The sequence below is a fragment of the Ictalurus punctatus genome, chromosome 28 (assembly GCF_001660625.3).
Source record: "Ictalurus punctatus breed USDA103 chromosome 28, Coco_2.0, whole genome shotgun sequence".
Lineage (NCBI taxonomy): Eukaryota > Metazoa > Chordata > Actinopteri > Siluriformes > Ictaluridae > Ictalurus > Ictalurus punctatus.
In genome coordinates, this window is record NC_030443.2 from 6,379,255 (window position 1) to 6,398,566 (window position 19,312).

Here is a 19,312-nt window from a genome sequence, read left to right on the forward strand (position 1 = left end):
TTAGTAAATATTATTTATTAATATTTGTTTAATAGTTTTCTGACATGGCCATGTCCCCATCAAGGGTTACTCTTGAAGCGAAAAGGGGCTTGAGAACAAGATACTTTAGCATAGTTGCAACTCTAACAAGTGTGTTATTTTTTTTGTTTTCTGTTCCTGGGTTCTCTTTTATTTATTGTCCACGTTCCTTTGCAGTGTACAGTCAACTCTGTTTTTCTATTTGCCTACTCTATATTATTTGCTCCATTATTTCAAATTGGCTGATTTTATATGCCATCCTACATACTGTATGGAGGATAATATTTTATTTGAATGCTGTCACGATTCCCCCTTTAAGCAGCGTGCTCTAAGCGCGAATGCGCGAGCACCTGCTTTTCCGTTGTTGACCGTAATGACATCTGGACACGTGTGTTTTGTTTATGTTTCTGTCATGTCTCCTCACTGTTCTGTCATTGGCTGGGATTTCACGTGGGTCTGAATTGCTCTCAGCTGCTAGCGGTTTAGACGCTGATCATGTCCGCATATATACCGCGCACCTCCCAGCACACAACGCGGAAGATTAAATGTTTAGAGCTAGTTTAACGCGGGTCATAGTCATAGTCATAGTCATAGTCACGGTCCCTGTTTAGAGTTAGTTCGCGCTGGATTATCCGCTTCCAGTCCCTCGTCATAGTTCGTTTCTTGTTTTGTTTATCGACCCTGTTTTCCGTGACCACGACCTAGATTCCTGCCTTGCCCTGTGTATGCCTGTTTGCCAATCGCCTGACCTCTTGCATGTTTATGGATTACGTTTTGGATCACGTTTTGGATTTGTCTGCCTGTCTGTCTTTCAAATAAACAGCTGTTCATCCTGCACTTGCATCCGTCCTATCTCTGCTCCGTCACGATTCGTGACAGAATCTTCCGCCAAAACATGGATGCAGCAGGAGAACGGAGGAGACGCAGAACCCGGAAGTCGACGCCAACCGTCCCCGCTATAGACTCCGTCCACTTCCCACAATGGACATTTATGGAGCTTCCTGATCCATTTGACGGATTTTTCGGTGCCCCTGAATATTTTCTGGTAGACTGTCAATACTATTTCGCCAGCCTGTTAGACCCTAAGCCAGAGGAGAAGCAATGGCTCCGATTCATGTGGTCCCGGTTCTTTGGACCGGCCCATCAATGGGTACAGCTCAAACTGGATAAGCACTGTAGGAACCTGGACGGTGTAGAACAGTTTGTGGGAGAATTCATGGTGCGATTCGGGAGTCCGGAGGCGAAGGACGAGCTAGAACAACTTCTCAGGGGGGTAAGTCTGGCAGGCGAACCTGCCCTGCCGTTTACCTACTACTACAGGCAACTTCATGCAGAGCTCAACTCTGAAATCCAAGTCAAGTCTCAAGTACCTGAGATCCAGGTCAAGCCTCCAGTCCCTGAGATCCAGGTCAAGCCTCCAGTCCCTGAGATCCAGGTCAAGCCTCCAGTCCCTGAGATCCAGGTCAAGCCTCCAGGCTCTGAAGCCCAAGTCAAGCCTCCCGGCTCTGAAGCCCAAGTCAAGCCTCCCGGCTCTGAAGCCCAAGTCAAGCCTCCAGGCTCTGAAGCCCAAGTCAAGCCTCCAGGCTCTGAAGCCCAAGTCAAGCCTCCCGGCTCTGAAGCCCAAGTCAAGCCTCCAGGCTCTGAAGCCCAAGTCAAGCCTCCAGGCTCTGAAGCCCAAGTCAAGCCTCCAGGCTCTGACGTCCAAGCCAAGCCTCCAGGCTCTGACGTCCAAGCCAAGCCTCCAGGCTCTGACGTCCAAACCAAGCCTCCAGGCTCTGACGTCCAAGCCAAGCCTCCAGGATCTGACGTCCAAGCCAAGCCTCCAGGCTCTGACGTCCAAGCCAAGCCTCCAGGCTCTGACGTCCAAGTCAAGCCTCACGTCCCTGAGGTCCAAGTCAAGCCTCACGTCCCTGAGGTCCAAGTCAAGCCTCACGTCCCTGCGGTCCAAGTCAAGCCTCACGTCCCTGAGGTCCAAGTCAAGCCTCACGTCCCTGAGCTCACGTTCAAGCCTGCTGATCCAGTTGACCAAGCTCTGCTCACGCCACAGGCTGCTGACACGCCCCGCCAAGCTCTGCTCACGTCACAGTCTGCTGACACGCCCCGCCAAGCTCTGCGCACGCCACAGTCTGCTGACACGCCCCGCCAAGCTCTGCGCACGCCACAGTCTGCTGATCCAGTTGACCAAGCTCTGCTAATATCTCAGCCTAATGACCAAATGCTGCTCACGCCCAAGTCTACCGACCCGGTCGCCCCAGTTCAGCCCACGCCCAAGACTACTGACACGCACAGCCAAGTTCGGCTCGCGCCCCAGTCTGCTGACACGCACAGCCAAGCTCCGCCAGCACCCCAGTCTGCTGACACGCACAGCCAAGCTCCGCCCGCGCCCGAGTCTGCTGACACGGCCAGCCAAGCTCCGCCCGAGTCTGCTGACACGGCCAGCCAAGCTCCGCCCGCGCCCGAGTCTGCTGACACGGCCAGCCAAGCTCCGCCCATGCCCAAGGTTCACCTGGTGACCTCAGAGCCTCAGCCTCCCTGTTCAGCTGTGGACGTCGCTCAGCCTTCCTGTTCAGCTGTGGACGTCGCTCAGCCTCCCTGTTCAGCGGTGGACGTCGCGCAGCCTCCCTGTTCAGCTGAGGACGTCGCTCAGCCCGCCTGTTCAGCTGAGTTCGTCGCTCAGCCCGCCTGTTCAGCTGAGGTCGTCGCTCAGCCCGCCTGTTCAGCTGAGGTCGTCGCTCAGCCCGCCTGTTCAGCTGAGGTCGTCGCTCAGCCCGCCTGTTCAGCTGAGGTCGTCGCTCAGCCCGCCTGTTCAGCTGAGGACGTCGCTCAGCCCGCCTGTTCAGCTGAGGTCGTCGCTCAGCCCCCCTGTTCAGCTGAGGTCGTCGCTCAGCCTTCCGGCTCCATGGCAAACGTCGTTCCCCCCTACTGCTTCGAAGAGACCCACGCTTCTCTCCCTGGCCGCACGGAGACCCATGCTCCTCTGCCTGGCCTTACAGGGGACTTCGCTCTGCCTTCCAGTTCAGCTGGGGTCATCGCTCCGCTTTCATGCTCCGCCGAGGACTTCGCTCAGTCTGCCTGCCCTGCTGTGGTCGTCGCTCTGCCTTCATGCTCCACCGAGGACTTCGTTCAGCCTGCCTGCCTGGCTGTGGACGTCGCTCTGCCTTCATGCTCCGCCGAGGACGTTGCTCTGCCTTCATGCTCCGCCGAGGACGTCGCTCTGCCTTCATGCTCTGCCGAGGACTTTGCTCAGCCTGCCTGCCCGGCTGTGGATGTCGTTCTGCTTCCCTGCTACGCCGAGGACATCGCTCCGCTTCCCTGCGCCGCCAAGAACACCGTGCAGTTTCCTGGCTCTGCCTGGGACATTCAGTCCAGGGGGCCGGGTCCGCCAATTAAATGGGATGACTCATGGCACTCCGGGAGGAGTGCCTTTGGGGGGGGGGTTTGTTTATGTTTCTGTCATGTCTCCTCACTGTTCTGTCATTGGCTGGGATTTCACGTGGGTCTGAATTGCTCTCAGCTGCTAGCGGTTTAGACGCTGATCATGCCCACATATATACCGCGCGCCTCCCAGCACACAACGCGGAAGATTAAATGTTTAGAGCTAGTTTAACGCGGATCATAGTCATAGTCACGGTCCCTGTTTAGAGTTAGTTCGCGCTGGATTATCCGCTTCCAGTCCCTCGTCATAGTTCGTTTCTTGTTTTGTTTATCGACCCTGTTTTCCGTGACCACGACCTAGATTCCTGCCTTGCCCCGTGTATGCCTGTTTGCCAATCGCCTGACCTCTTGCATGTTTATGGATTACGTTTTGGATCACGTTTTGGATTTGTCTGCCTGTCTGTCTTTCAAATAAACAGCTGTTCATCCTGCACTTGCATCCGTCCCATCTCTGCTCCGTCACGATTCGTGACAAATGCTTCCCTTTTTACTTAAATTGGACATACTGTATGAATTTAGCAATAGGATCAAAGTGGTAATTAATAAATCTCTAGATGCTTGAGCTCTGTTTGTATATTTTTAATTTTTTTTTGGCTTATTGTTACTGTCTGCTCAGTCAATGCATGCATCTCTGAAATGCTTTGACTCATTGGTGCATGAATTCACTAATTAATATTTTAACATGTAGAATACATGGTATTTTACTTCTTTTTATTTTGGGTTGTATTATGAATGATGTGAGAAATGTGTATTATAAATAAAGCCTAACCAAACAAACTCTCAGTGCTTCCTGTTCACAACCAGACACCAGAAAGATTGAAACCATGGACCATGTCTGCCGTATGATTTTAATATGATTTGTCACGTAATAGAAAATAGAACTGCCACAATCTATAAACATTCTTCATTCTGTAAAGACAGACAAGAAAGGCAGATATGACCTCTAGAAAAGAAAAAAAAAACCTACAGAATGTGGATGAAGCCCAAAACTAGAATCACAGGGAGGCATGCAATGCAGACAAGGAATGCAGTTACTCACTCATTACAAATCAAAAATCAATCTAATTTCTTTCTCCATTTTCAGTCAATTTGAGTTTAATACCGCTATAAATTCTAGTTTCTTTATCTTTGTCTCAATATTCACAAAATCACTGTTTATTTAGTGTTCATAATGAGGAATAGTCACTACATGGAGAAATGTTTAATAATAATAATAATAATAATAATAATAATAATAATAATAATAATAAAATCTGAAAGCAGCTTTTAAGGGGCCAAGCACCTAGTCTCGGTAAGCCACACATTCACAGACATTCTACAATTGCTGCTTAAACAGTCACAGGGTAGCAACGCCATAACATTAGGCAAAGGGTTTCAGAGGGATTTGTAGTTTCATTCTTGATGTGTATGTTTTGACCACGGACAGTGGTGGAATTCTCTGACACCACTAGACACCCTAGCCAGAAGAACAAGAATAATAATAAGAAAAGGTAGAATAACAATAGGGTGCCTACACAACTTCTAATTAACTGCACAGCAACCAATTAGCGTTTGTCTTTTTGACTTGTAATGGACTTGAAAATCTCAATGTGCTATAACATTAATATTAGCATCTAATTACACTCAAGTATTTTGATAAACTGTCATTGTGATGGATCATTCCAGACATTCTGGATGACCTCTAGTTTAATCAATAAATTAGTTAGTAAGTCAGTCAGTCAGTTTGTTCTCATTCTCATTCCTTCCTTCCTTTGTTCCATTTTTCTTTATATCTATCTCATTTTTTGTTCTTATTTAAATTCTAACCTTTACTTGCAAAGTGGGTCAGGCTATGGCAGTTGATTAACTCTATCTACTCTTGTCCTTAACATACCACTAGACAGTGTGCAAAACCCCATACTCTGTTACCGGTAATAGTAATCAGAAGTCTAGTATAGTATAGAAGTCCACATACACTCATCAGCCACTGTAATAGGAACTACTGCTCATTCATGCAATTATCTAATTATCAAATTATGTGGCAGCAGTGCAATGCATAAAATCATGCAAATATAGGTCAAGAGATTCAGTTAATGTTCACATCAAAGTTCAGAATAGGGAAAAAATGTGATCTTGGTTATTTTGATCATGGCTTGATTGTTGGTGCCAGATGGGCTGCTTTGAGTACTTGAGAAACTGCTGATCTCCTGGTCTCTAGAATTTACACATGGTATCATGGTGCAAAAAAACCAACAACAGAATACCATTGAGCAGCGGTTCTTCAGACAGAAACACCTTGTTGTTTCACTCCAGACAAATTTCACAACAAATGAAGAACAAGATTCTGAGGCTACAGTGGGCACAGGCTCACCAAAACTGGACAGTGAACGACTGGAAAAACACCAAGCCATGTTCTTGGTTCACAGGAGTGGACCACTGTTATGCTGTTGTAGCCCATCTGACCACAATATTCATTGTGTTGTACATTTTAAGATGCTTTTTCACTCACCACAGATATAAAAATTGGTTATTTGACTTACTGTAGCCTTCCATGACAGCTTGAACCAGTCTGGCTAGTCCAGTCTTTCCTCTGACCTTTCTCATCATCAATGCATTTTCCCCCCAACGTATTACTACTCACTGGATGTTTTTAATTTTTGCACCATTCTGGGTAAACTCTAGAGACTTGTGTGTGAAAATCCCAGGAGATCAGCAATTTCTAAAATACTTAAACCAGCCTGTCTGGCACCAACAACCATGCCACGGTTAAAGACAGTGAGATAAAATTTTATTTCCCTTTCTTTTGTCTAATTTAAACATTAACTAAAGCTCTTGATCTAAGTTTGCATGATTTTATGCATTGTCACATATTTGACTGATTGGATAATTGCAAGAATGAGCAGGTGTACAGGTGTTCAATGAATGTCTTATTGTCTTACTGTCTACTGAACATTATCAGGGCATTCACAAATTCTGTCCCATATTGCAGAGATAGAAACAGCACAGTCTAAAATAAAATTCACTTATTTTTACAAAACTATATGGCCAAAAGAATATGGACATCTCGCCACCAAAACATCCCTAGAAATTAATACGGAGCTGAAGGGGCTGACATGAACCGGTTTGAGTTGGGAGATGTGAAAGGTGGGGTAGATGTGCAGGGACCTGTGGAGCTTGAGCTTAACTGCAGTAGGATTAATGTTGCTGTCAATTTTGAATGGGCCTAAGTACCGGGGTGAGAGTTTTCTGGTCTCTGCATTCAGTGGGATGTCTTTGACAGAAAACCATACCTTCTGACCAGGTTGATAGTTGGATGTGGGAACCTGACGGCGGTCAGCCAGGTGCTGACTGTGTTCACTGGAGCGGAGCATGGCGGAACAGGTCTCTCTCCATACCTTGCGGCAACGGCGGAGGTGGGCTTGCACGGAGGGGAATAAGGGAGGCTGGTCACCCAGGGAACACTCAATTGGGAATTGCCAGTGGTGGTGCTGGTCAGGGAGTTGTGGGCATACTCTACCCAGGGTAACTGAGAGCTCCAGGGAGGGGTTATCTGCCGTGACACACCTCAGCGCAGCCTCCAACTACTGGTTCGCCCGCTCTACCTGGCCATTAGTCTATGGGTGGAATCCGGAGGACAAACTAATGGAAGCATTACAAAAAGCCCTCCAGACTTGAGAGACAAATTGCGGCCCGTGGTCAGATACAATATCCTGTGGGATGCCGTAGAGGTGGACGACGTGGCTCATGAGGAAGTCTACATTTTCTCTGGTGGTAGGCAGCTTAGGAAGGGCCAAGAAATGTACAGCCTTCGAGAACCTGTCTACTATGGTAAGGATGATGGTGTTACCTTGGGAAGGGGGTAGACTGGTTATGAAGTTCAAGGCAATGTGCAGCCAGGGGCGACTGGGACTAGGCAAGGGAAGTAGTAGGCCAGCAGGCGGGTATTACGGGTGCACATGGAGCAGGCGGCGACAAATGCCCGTCAGGCACTCTACAGGTACTTACTTTTTCTGTGATGTTGTTGAGGGCCCAACAGATGATGCACGGGCGAAGGGTCTTGTCCTTCTTGGCCACAAAGAAGAAGCCAGCACCCAGGGGGGGAGGAGGAAGGTCGGATGATGCTGGCCGCGAGGGACTGCGAGAAGTATTTCTCCATGGCCTCCCTCTCATAGCGGGACAGATTATACAGCCCCCGGATGGCAGAGGGGCCCCAGGAAGGAGGTCAATGGCACAGTTGTATGGCCGGTGAGGTGGTAGTGAGAGGACCCGGTCCTCACCAAAGTCATAATTCTCTGGGCTACGGCTGAGAGGTTTTGAGGGCTTAGGGTAGGAGGTGCCCTAGTGACCCCAATGGGATACTTGTTATCATAGGTAAGGTTAATCTACTGCTTGGGGAAGCACAAACACCTAAGACTGATTTAATATTTTAGGTAAAGTTCCACACATTATGGAATGTTTCATAATCAACCTCTTGATTATGTGAGACAAAGTTAGAAAAAGGTCAAAAACTATTCACTTAGATCCATCACACTTACATTATATTTCTTGACAGTTACCCTTTCACTGGCAAAATAGTTTTAGACCCAGTAAAATGGATGCTAGTGGTTAGAAATCATTCAAGCTGCTAAGGTCTTTTGAAGAGTGTGCAAAAAAGTAGCATCAGACAAATAACTAAATGTCTTAGAACAGTCTTAAGTTCCAGTGTGATGGCAGTTCTCATAGGATTGAAATAAACAAGGAACATCCTTAACCACCATGCTGAGAAGATCTCCTGCTGAGCTTGTGATGTCTGTTACATCGACTTATTCTGTCTAAAAAAAATGACAAATGTGGCCTCGCTAATGTTTAGAATACACTTGTTTCTATGAGCTACTATTAAATATGTATATATATATATATATATATATATATATATATATATATATATATATATATATATATATATATATATATATTCTAACATGCTTTTCTTATTACTGGCAATAAATGTGACTTCTTAGACTAAAATAAGAGGAAAGTACTCAAGTGTCAGACACACAATAAAGCAATAGACATGTGCAAAATACTAAAACATTTAAGTATTTACTTGTAAGTCCAATAGGAGAGAATGCCAATTTTCCTTCAGTACTTGTGACGGGATATCTACTATCTGTTTAAAACGTGATGCATAATCATCTCTGTCATCTGTAGATTTCTCTGTCAATTACTCTAATAACTGTAAGCTAAGGATCATTGTGTCCTCTCCTTTTAAAACATTTGGCAGATAATTCACTTGAAAGGCTCATGATATTCTCTATGGCACATATTGGCTTCTCTTCATCAAGGTTAACAATCATGTCACGTAATTTAACGTAATGGAGGTTAGGACAGTTGCAAGTACAGATAAGAGCTTTTATTAAAGAGAGACAGGCAGAAAATCCAAAACATGAAACAATAGTGTGGTCAAAAACAGGCAATGGGTCAGGCGATTGGCAAACAGGCATAAACTAGGCAAGGCAAAAGCACGTAATATAAATACAATCGGCAGAAGCAAAAGCTAATGTTAGGCTATAAACGAACTACACTATGGTCACATGACTTCGCATCGACAACGTCACCACCACTAAGCTTCCGACAACTCTTTCAATCTTTATTTAAAAAAAAAAACACTACAATTGGAAAATACTATAAACTGATAAATCTACATATTTGAGTTGGAATAATTTGCAAGAACACGGTTATAAACACTGTAGGCTGTAGTAAATGAGATTTCCTGTTTGGCGTTATGATGCTTAATTTCCCTGACAGCTTCTGCAGTACCATTTAGCCACTTGTTAGCAACCATCTTTTTCAAGACACGTAAAATCTTAACAAAATCACAAGTGGGGTATTGCTGATGTCATAGTATAAAATGTGAACATATCTCAAGATTAACCACAGATCTTATTTCAGGCATTTAACCAAAAACCCATTAAAAAAACACACTGACTTTGGGACAATGGATGTCAAGTACACAGAAAAATTAAGTGGAGATCAAAAGAAAACAACTTTTGTTATGTCGAGATCACAATAAAACAAGAAAGAAAAAATTAATAATGCATGGACGCTTAGGGCTTCCATACAATCCTGAAGTCAGATTCAACTAAATCCTCAATATCCATTTCTTGCCTTGATTAAGCTGCTGCCTCGGCTTTCTATCGGTGTGCTAATCATGCCAATTTTCTACCATTAATATGTGTTATTCTCAAAATGATATTTTGTTTTCATAATGCTTTATTCCCAATATATTATGACCTCAATTTCATAATACTAAATTTTATTTTTGAAATGTGTTCTTGTAGCCAGTTCGCCTGCCCCAAGAGGGGCTCAAACCAGCGTCGACCGGTCAGGCGGAAGCGCTAAAGAAAACTCTAAATTGTACAGCATACTGTAGTTTGCTCGTTCAAAGAATGTCACACGACTGCCATCTAACGGTCTTGTCTCGCCAACGCTGACTGACTGAGTCCCATACCGCAGCGTACCATGGCATACTGCAGGATCACGTTCTCTTTCTCACGCAATTTTAATGGCCACATCTGTATGTGTGTGTGTCTGTGGGCCTAAAATGTGCATATGTGTGTGTTTGGGGGTTGGGGGGTTGGTGTGGTGGGGGAGTACATGCATTTAGGCAGTCAGAGGCATGCAAAATAGATTGTGAAGATGATCTATGCCGGGTGAAGGACTGTGTATGTCAGTTGGTATAATGCTTGTATATGTGAGAGACTCACAGTCCAGCCCCCTCCATCCGTGCTCATATCACAGTAGACCTGAAACCCTGCAGGGTAATGAGTGGGAAACACAGAATATACACCATCTTCCCGCTGACCACTTGCATGTATATCACTGCAGTCACGAGGACGGGAGCCTATAGACAGGGAAAGAGAGAGAAAGACAGAGACAGTTACAAGAAAAGAAGGATAGTAGGAGTCACTTACACTTTCAAATTTGGATCCTTAAAGTATCCTTCAAATGTTTTGCCTGTGGTATACATCTCACATGTCATGTATAGCTGTCTCTGGTAATTACATACTTTAGAAGAAATAATTTAATTAACACATTCTCTCCATCATAAAACTCTACACTACTGGCATGAGCACCTTTTTCAAACCTTCTTCAATTTATGGAAATAAAAAAACAGATCTCCACCCCTTGCAAAAACAAAAATCAGTGTTGCAGCTAATGGTGGCTCGGATGACACAATCACAGAAAAAAGTAGTTACTCACTTTAGAATCAGTTTTCCATGAAATTTTGTTCACATTTTCTGCCTTCCAGATTGTTGCTGCCTTAATAATCAGATGATTAAAAGGCATTTACTCGGCTGAAGAGATCATAATGTGAGGCTGGTGATATTAGAATGTAGCATAAAATGCCTGTGTTTCATTGTGGGAATGTTCAATGAAAACTTATAAAGAAACTTACTAATGTGAAGTATGGACGATAAAAGCTGCTTTAGTGTTATGGATAATTGTGGGCATGTAAAATTAATTTCTGCTGTGTATTTAACTTATTCCATGTCATAGCCTCACAGCTACATCATACCCAGTTTCTGATTTTGAGTTAACGTCTGTGCATGGTTCTCCTCAAGAGGGTTTCCTCCCAAAAACATGCTGGTTTGGCTATACTAAATTGCCCCTAGATGTGATGTTCTGGCATCCAATCATTGGTTTACTCACATCACATGGTCAGTGATCCTCGGACAGGCTCTGGATGCACTGCAACCATGACCAGTATAAAGCCGTTTGTTGAAGATGAAGATGAATTAAAGAATCACTGAAAATACATTTGGATGCTAAATGTGGTTATTTTGGGTTCTGTCTGAGTTGTTATACAGTAGAGCCACAAAGTCCAGGAATACTTGTTTTATAAAGTATTACATACAGACTTTTACCTGATACTTAGGGTTTTTTTTTTTAATTATATGCTTGTTTTAATAATAACACAATTATACTCTGAGTAATATTGTTAATTAAATAATGATTATATGACAATTATATAAATATTTACAATAATAACAATAATTACAGAATTACTTCTTACTGATTTGATACAGCACCCATGGAGCAGAGAGAGTTAAGGGCCTTGGCCAGGGTCCCAACAGTGGCAGCTTGGCAGTGCTGGGGCTTAAACTCTCAACCTTCCGATTAGTAACGGAGAGCCTTAACCACCAAGCCACCACTGCCATCATGCCTTTGTGGGTTTACATACATAAACAGAAAGAAGAAGAGCCGGCTACTATATCGTGTGTGGGGCTTGTTGTAGTTTGTCGTTACAACAGTTGCTTAGAATTTAAACTTGTCATCTAGATGGCCGCTTTTAATCTGGATAGCTCTAAACACAATCATCATTGACACCTGGGGAATCACCTGTTGTCAAAACCAAGAAATCTCAAACTGTGGAGAGCCTACAGTCAAAAAGGGATAAAGAATAAATATCGGCATGGCTTTTGAGAGGTGGAGAATACTCTGAGATCTGAAGGGATTGAAGACCGATGCAGAGATGGCTTTTTTCTGTTGAACAGGTAAGACATTTTAGTGGCTCAATAGGTAGCTAGCTATTAGCGCACTTGTTCGCTTGATTCAACTAGGTATTGAGTTTCTTATGTTTTTTTTCTTCTTCTGTGGTCAGTGTGGTAAATTGCACATATTTTCTGCTAGCTGTGAGACAGCAACTCACCTCTACTCCAAGAAAACTGTATCCTCCGTTGTCAATTATTGGAGCTAATATACAACCCATACGAATACTTCAGTGTTGCCAAGTCTTGTGAGACAAATAAACAAATGCAGCTTCAAAAACAAGCCCAATATTATTATAGTCTGTTACGGCCTCAATGTAAACAGACTCAATAAATGAGCCTGCAACATATTAAACTGATACCACTCACAGTTTGAAAAGCAAAACAGAATTTATTTAATAAAAGAATCTTCAAACGGCAACAAAGCTTAAAGGGAGGACAGGCACTATCCACTCATTTCTGATCACCTGTGAGCAGAATATATTTGGAGAGATGGAAAAGAAGATTACATTAGAAACATAACTAATATTAGTATATATGAGTATGTTATGCTTGTTTTTTTGTTATAACTTGTAATAATTGTTGGAGGGCAAAATACACTTCAGCACTGATATTATTGTGAGGCTGTGAGCAGACAGTGTCAGTGCATTAGGGAAAAAAGCGAACATAAATATAAAAAAAATAAAGTTGCTTGTCAGATTTTCCTAACAAGCAACCATATTTTTAAAACAAGCCCAAAAAAACACAACCCATGAACCATGATTTTTTTTTCAAGTGACTTCAGAAAAAAAGAAGCCCACAGTCGTGTATTATAAGCGGAATTGGCAATTCTTATAAGTATAATTCAAACCATTAGATTCAACTGCGCAAAGGAGCAGTGCCAAATAACAACCCATGTATAAAAAAAAATAACTCCATAAGTAACTTGCAAGTTTATGTTACGAACAGAGATGGGATAGAGAGGCTCAATACTGCAGTTTTAAGTGTATCAAAATATTTTTTTAATGATTTTTATTATTATTATTATTATTATTATTATTATTATTATTACTTTAGACCAAACTATATTTACATCATCTCTTGTGGATACATTTCTCAGAAATAAAACTGATATGAAGGTTAAAAAAATACATAGATGAATAAACAACAGACAACTAAATCAAAAGCTGATGATGAAAGAGCAGTGCAATGGCTGTAATGGACAAATATACTGTACAGCCAAAACAAAAAGCTTTTACCATTAGCGCAGCCTTTGAAACGAGATCCTCTTACTGGAGCTCTCTGCAGGTCAGCTTTCACACGAGCCTTCAAGCCTCCATTCTCCTTCTGCATGGAGTTCAAGGCATCGCTGACTGAGTTCACCACCTTCACCATGTTAAGCTGGCTTTCTGAGAGCAGCTGTAAAATACACACAGACAAGCACACAAGATCAATTTAGCCTGTGAAAAGATCAGCTATTATTGGTTTATCAATAGAACATTGGTTTATCAATTATCTCTGATCGTGTGTACCTTTAATGTGTGATAAGTGAATGCAGGACAGTATGATGCTCAGCATGCGCTTTATCAGGGGAATGCAATAATCATAGTCATAGCAAACAGTCTGGCAGAATCAAGGAAAGAACCACAGGACCATCAGGGTATAAATACACAAACTAACTAAATTTTGCTAACAACATAAGGTGAACACAGTGACTAACAGACCAAGGAGATGAGAGGGCAGACCCAGGCCCAAATCCAAAACAAAGGCACACTGAGAATGACAAGTGCTTGCTGTGTTCAGACCTGTGCCACATGCTGAGATGGGACATTACCACATGTTAGAATGTGCCACACAAAAGTATATACAGTATCTCACAAAAGTGAGTACACCCCTCACATTTTTGTAAATATTTAATTATATCTTTTAATGTGACATACTAAACAGTTATTTGTGGGTTAAAGGTTTTAATTTAACATATCCCACCATACCAGTATATCATGAAATCTCTGTGTTTATATAGACTTAATAAGCCATAATGTGTTGTTTACTGAAGGTTCTGAATTTTAACATTATGATCATGCTAGGATGCTATGCTACACCTAGTAATGGTTCACAACTCACCAATGAAAAGACTTTCTGTTAGCTCATAGTGTCCTATTCCACGTCCTTACATAGAAGTCTTCACCATATAGATGGCTACGGTGAGCAAATCTGATGTACCCATTGAACTCAATGGAGATCCACCCTTTTTCAGTCAGTGTTGCATATACAGAGAACATTAATGCTAATTAAGTTGGTATGTCTAGGATCCATCATGAAAGAGATTGTTTGATTACTACTGTCAATGGCAAACACCAGTGAGACTGTCACTCTTCCACTCTGGCATGCCAGAGCACTCCCTCAAAGCTCTTTTTAGACTCATCAATCTAGTGCCTTTAGTACAGATGTTTCTGGACTCACCACAATCATTGTGTTACTCTGTAAAAGCATTAGAATTAATTATGTGGTACAAAAAATGGCACAGTAGTTTTTGATCATCCTCCTAATGGAAAGGAGTAACTGGTCACTGATCTACCATAAAATAACTAGCATGTAAACATGAAGACTTCACCATTAGTGAAGTCCATTAAGCTAGACAACAAACATTTACTGGCTCATTAAAATGAACATAAATTATTCTATTTTTTTGTTAAAAAAACCCACACAATTTAGAATTTCAATAAAAACAAATGGCCATATTCATAAATTATTTCTTTCCCCACAGCCTTCACAGTTGCATTTGACCATTTCATATGTCTCTGGTGTGTTTATATTAGGGTTGCACATGGGTTGATTGATTCTTTCTTAGCATTGATTTCTTTCTAATCATTAATCGATTAATCATTGCCAAACACATGGCTTATAACATAAAATTCAAAGTGTATTTTTTGTGAAAAGACAAAAAGGTATAGAATACACTGTAAATATGCAGGAACCTAGGCATAAATTTATTGTGAATAGAAGTATTGGGATAAACACAAATATATTCAGCTACGCACCATTGACATGTTTGGAGAAGTAGCTCGGCATCTTGGAAAATGTTTTCAATAATTATATATATATATATATATATATATATATATATATATATATATATATATATATATATATATATATATATATATATTTCCAATAAAATGTTGTTGCATGGCACTATCAGCAGCAATAAATGTATCCTGTATACCTATAGAATATGTTTTATAAGATATGTGCATCAGTCAGTCATCAGTCAGTCAATCATCAGTCAGCTAAACTTGTGTAAATGAGGAGGTGAGAGATTGAGTGAGTTAAAACTGAATACAAAAGATGTGTGAGGCTTCAAAAGAACACACGGCCAGATCTTTTGCTGTAGGTATGCAATTAACCCCCCCCACCCCCCACCCATTTAAAAAGGAAAATGTGTTTGTGTATGTGTGTCCAGTTGTGCTGGGTGTGTCTTTAATATAATGAACGAGCTGCTTCTGCTGGTCTTAAATTGGAGTTACTTGTGCTGAGAAAAACTAGAATGAAGATGAACAACCACACACACACACACACACACACACACACACACACACACACACACACAAAATTACATATTAGAAGTGGGAATGAATGAATGAATACACACCAATCCACCAGTCATGTGGCTGCAATGCACAATGCATAAAATCCTGAAGATACAGGTCAAGAGATTGAATTGGGAGAAAATTTCAGCGGGTTTGACCATGTATTTCAGAAACTGCTGATCTGGGATTTTCAATTTTTTTAACAATCTCTAGATTGTTACACAGAATGGTGTGAAAAAGAAAACCATCATGTCAACAGAAGTTCTGTGAGCAGAACAATGCCTTGTTGATGAGAGAGGTCAGAGTAAAACGACCAGACTGGGTCAAGCTAATAGGATGTCTAAAGTAACTCAAATAACTCTTTACAACTGTGGTGAGCAGAAATGAATGCACATTAAACCTTGAGGTGGATGCATTGCACCAGCAGAATAACACATTGAGTTCCACAACAGTCAGTCAAGAACAGGAATCTATAGTGTCTACTGTAAACTCCAACACAGACACACTCACGTAATCAACTTTATCAAAATGTCAAAAGAATCAGAAAATGCCATTCAAGGTGTGATAGTGTAGATCACTCTCTGTTGCACAGCTGTTGCATAGTGATTAACAACTCTCTTTAATTTCTTCTTAGAAGTAGGGTATGTGAATGTAGCAGGGTTGGTGGGTCACAGCTTGTCAGAAACTCACATAAGAGGCAAAGGGTGTTAATCCAAAATTTTAGGATTAGCACAAATTACACGTGGTCTTTAACGTGGTGGTAATTCACTTTAGGTAGCACTTTAGGTAATATTAGGTAGCATAGCACGATTAGATCCAATGATTAGTGTTTAGCAAAAAGGACACACTGTGTGTAACTACAGAAGGTAAAATCTATTATTACTATACACGGTGATTACAAGATTAGAATATCAGCCTTTTTAAGAAACGTACCAAATGCTGGAATGTGTAGTCAAGTTTGTGATTTATTCCATGATGTACATTGTGAACTTTGCATATACTATATGCAATGTGAAATGTGAGTTATGATATTTCCTTGACATATAGTAACCGCAGTTCTGATATCATTTATGGTTATAAATTTTAAAAGTTTGTATTTTAGTTTGCTAATTTGCCTAATAATTTACTCTTTTACTGAGGCTACTGTATTTTGACAGATGGCTTATGTCAGCCTCTACTGTAACTAAGTAGCTGTATCCTAGGGAATGCAGGTTGTAGGAGTTCTGTTAGGATAAATGGACTCCATGAAGTACCAAAAGATTTTAAATTAATATCTGGCTGCTTCTTTCAAGAAGCGTTAAGTGGGTTGTGGTTGGATCTTCCAACAAGACAATGATCCAGGACATACATCCAAATCCACAAAAATCTGGTAAATGACCAGACAATCAAGCTTTTTACATAGCCAACCTAGTCCTCTAACATAAACCCTATTGAAAACCTGTGGGGTGAGCTGAAGAGGAGTGTCCACAAGAGAGGAACTGGGACCCTTGAAGATCTGAAAAGATTCTGTATTCTTCAATCACGTCAAGCATTGTAGGAGATATGTATAGACAATATATTCAGGCTTGTAAATTAACCACAACGAAATTTTGTCATGATCCTTTTACCCTCTTTACCAAGGGTGCCAGTAATACTGAGCTGACTGTGTTCAGATACAGTTAGAATTATGTACCTGTATAAGCTTTCCTTGTTCAGTTTGCAGCGTGTTAAGGTCCTGTCCTAAGTTGCTTTGCCCTCTACTCAGAGACTCGTAGTCCATCTTCAATTGGCCTGCATGTGCTGAGAGCTTTGCCACCTCTTCAGCAAGGTTCACCAATAGTGCACGGTCCTGGCCTTTGACTGACTTGAGGTCTGAGTCATGATCAGTAAGCGAGTGGAGTAGGGAGGTCTGCACTCCTTCCAATCGCAGGAAATTGCTGTTGTAGTCAGGGCAGTTTGGGTCGATAAAAATGTTGATACGCGAGCCGTCACCCTGCTCAACTGTTACCAGGGCGTTGGCCTCATCCTGATTGGTGGTGATATGCGGTGGGCTGTCTGAAATAGGCGGAGACTGGGAGTGGTTCAGGAAGAGAATGGTGCCCGTTACTGTAATGGCAAGCAGGACAGCCACGAAAAGAAGGATAGTGCAGAGCAGATAACTGCAGCTCATCCTCTGCAGAGAGACAGGGTGAGAAAAAGTGTGAGAAATACCTGGACAACATACATGCAACCACTTACACGTACAGAATGCAACCCATAAACAAATATTTGAGGTGTATAGATACACAAAATATCAAATTTGATTCAATACAATTAGGTGGTGTGCCAATATAGTAAATTTTTTCAATACAGCAAAAATATGTTATACTCAGTGTTATAAAAGTACAATAATTGAAACTTTATAATGACACAGTAGTTTCACATGATTAATTCAGAAAACAAAAGCTGTATTAAATTGCTCCCATACTGTACACCAGATCTGAAGGATTTAAGGGAATCTTCCAGTTCATGCTTGTTGATGGCCATTGCTAATACTCTAGTATGCTAGCCACTCACCTAACAGCATGTTTAAGAGAATCATGTTTTTTAGCCCCTGTAGCCTGTCCTCATTCTGGATAAAGATGAAGCTAATTTTTCATTATACCTCATGTAATAAGCTACATTTTATAAACAGTCAACTTTATTATGTACTCTGGTGAAGTACTTTTTCTGTACCCAAATGAGGTGTTCATCTGTTGCACATTGTGAGTCAACATATTGTAATTAACCATATTTGTCAACGTGCTTATGCATGCTATTGTTAGTTAGAATAAATATTGAACGAGGCAGTTGGAAAAATATATACATATACAGTGCCCTCCACTAATATTGGCACCCTTGATAAATATGTGCAAAGAAGGCTGTGAAAATTGTCCTTATTATTTACCCTTTTGTTCTTTAAAAAAAAAAAAAAATCATAAAATACTTTGCTCTCATGGATATCAAACAATTGCAAACACAACACAAGTTTATCAAAAATATCTTTGTTAAATATATGTGTGCAACAATTATTGGCACCCCCATGAATTCATATGAGAAAAATATATTTGGAGTATATTCCCACTGATATTTTACATTTTCTTTAGTATGCCTGGGTCACTAGGAACAGGATATTGTACAACCATGAAGTTCTGTTTCACAGGGGTATAAATATGTCAATTCCATATTTGGCCACTAGTGGCACCCTAACTGCCGTTGCAGAACAATTTCTGTTGTCTCCCTCCATTTCGTGTCTTAACCATTCTAATGTGTTCCCTGGTTTTTCTTCTTAGTTGCTGGAGCATTGCATCAAGTCAGGTTATGTTTGTGTTCTCACATTTGTTATTGTTCAGTTTATGCACAATTTTTATTTAGTATTTTTTAGGGTTTCTTTCCTAGTTTTACTATTCTGCAAAAATCTCTGATGGCCTGTCTGACATCTCGACCTGGATGAGGGAACACCACCTTAAGCTCAACTTGGAAAAATCTGAGCTTCTCGTCATCCCAGCCTGCCCCTCAATCAACCACAACCTCAATGCACAACTGTACAACCACACTCAAGCCAACCAGGACAGCCAGGAACCTTGGGGTGACTTTTGATGACAGCTTGACCTTTACAAACCACATTTCAACAACAGCACGATCCTCTAGGTTCATTCTGTACAACATCAAGAAAATCAGACCCTATCTCACCAAACAGGCTATACAACTACTAGTCCAGGCTCTTGTCATATCAAAACTGGACTACTGCAATGCACTACTCTCAGGCCTCCCAGCCAGCTC

General features: G+C 41.6%; 1 protein-coding gene across 1 annotated transcript in view; it reads right to left on the reverse strand.

Moving 5' to 3' along the window:
- Positions 1-19,312, reverse strand: part of fibcd1b (fibrinogen C domain containing 1b) — a 165,815-nt gene that overhangs the window by 55,310 nt on the left and 91,193 nt on the right. Inside the window, exons 3-5 of the mRNA XM_017459418.3 lie at positions 17,205-17,684; positions 13,202-13,361; positions 10,179-10,315 (exon numbers count right to left, since the gene is read on the reverse strand). Of these exons, the coding sequence (XP_017314907.1) occupies positions 10,179-10,315; positions 13,202-13,361; positions 17,205-17,684 (777 nt within the window). The remainder of the gene's footprint in view (positions 1-10,178; positions 10,316-13,201; positions 13,362-17,204; positions 17,685-19,312) is intronic.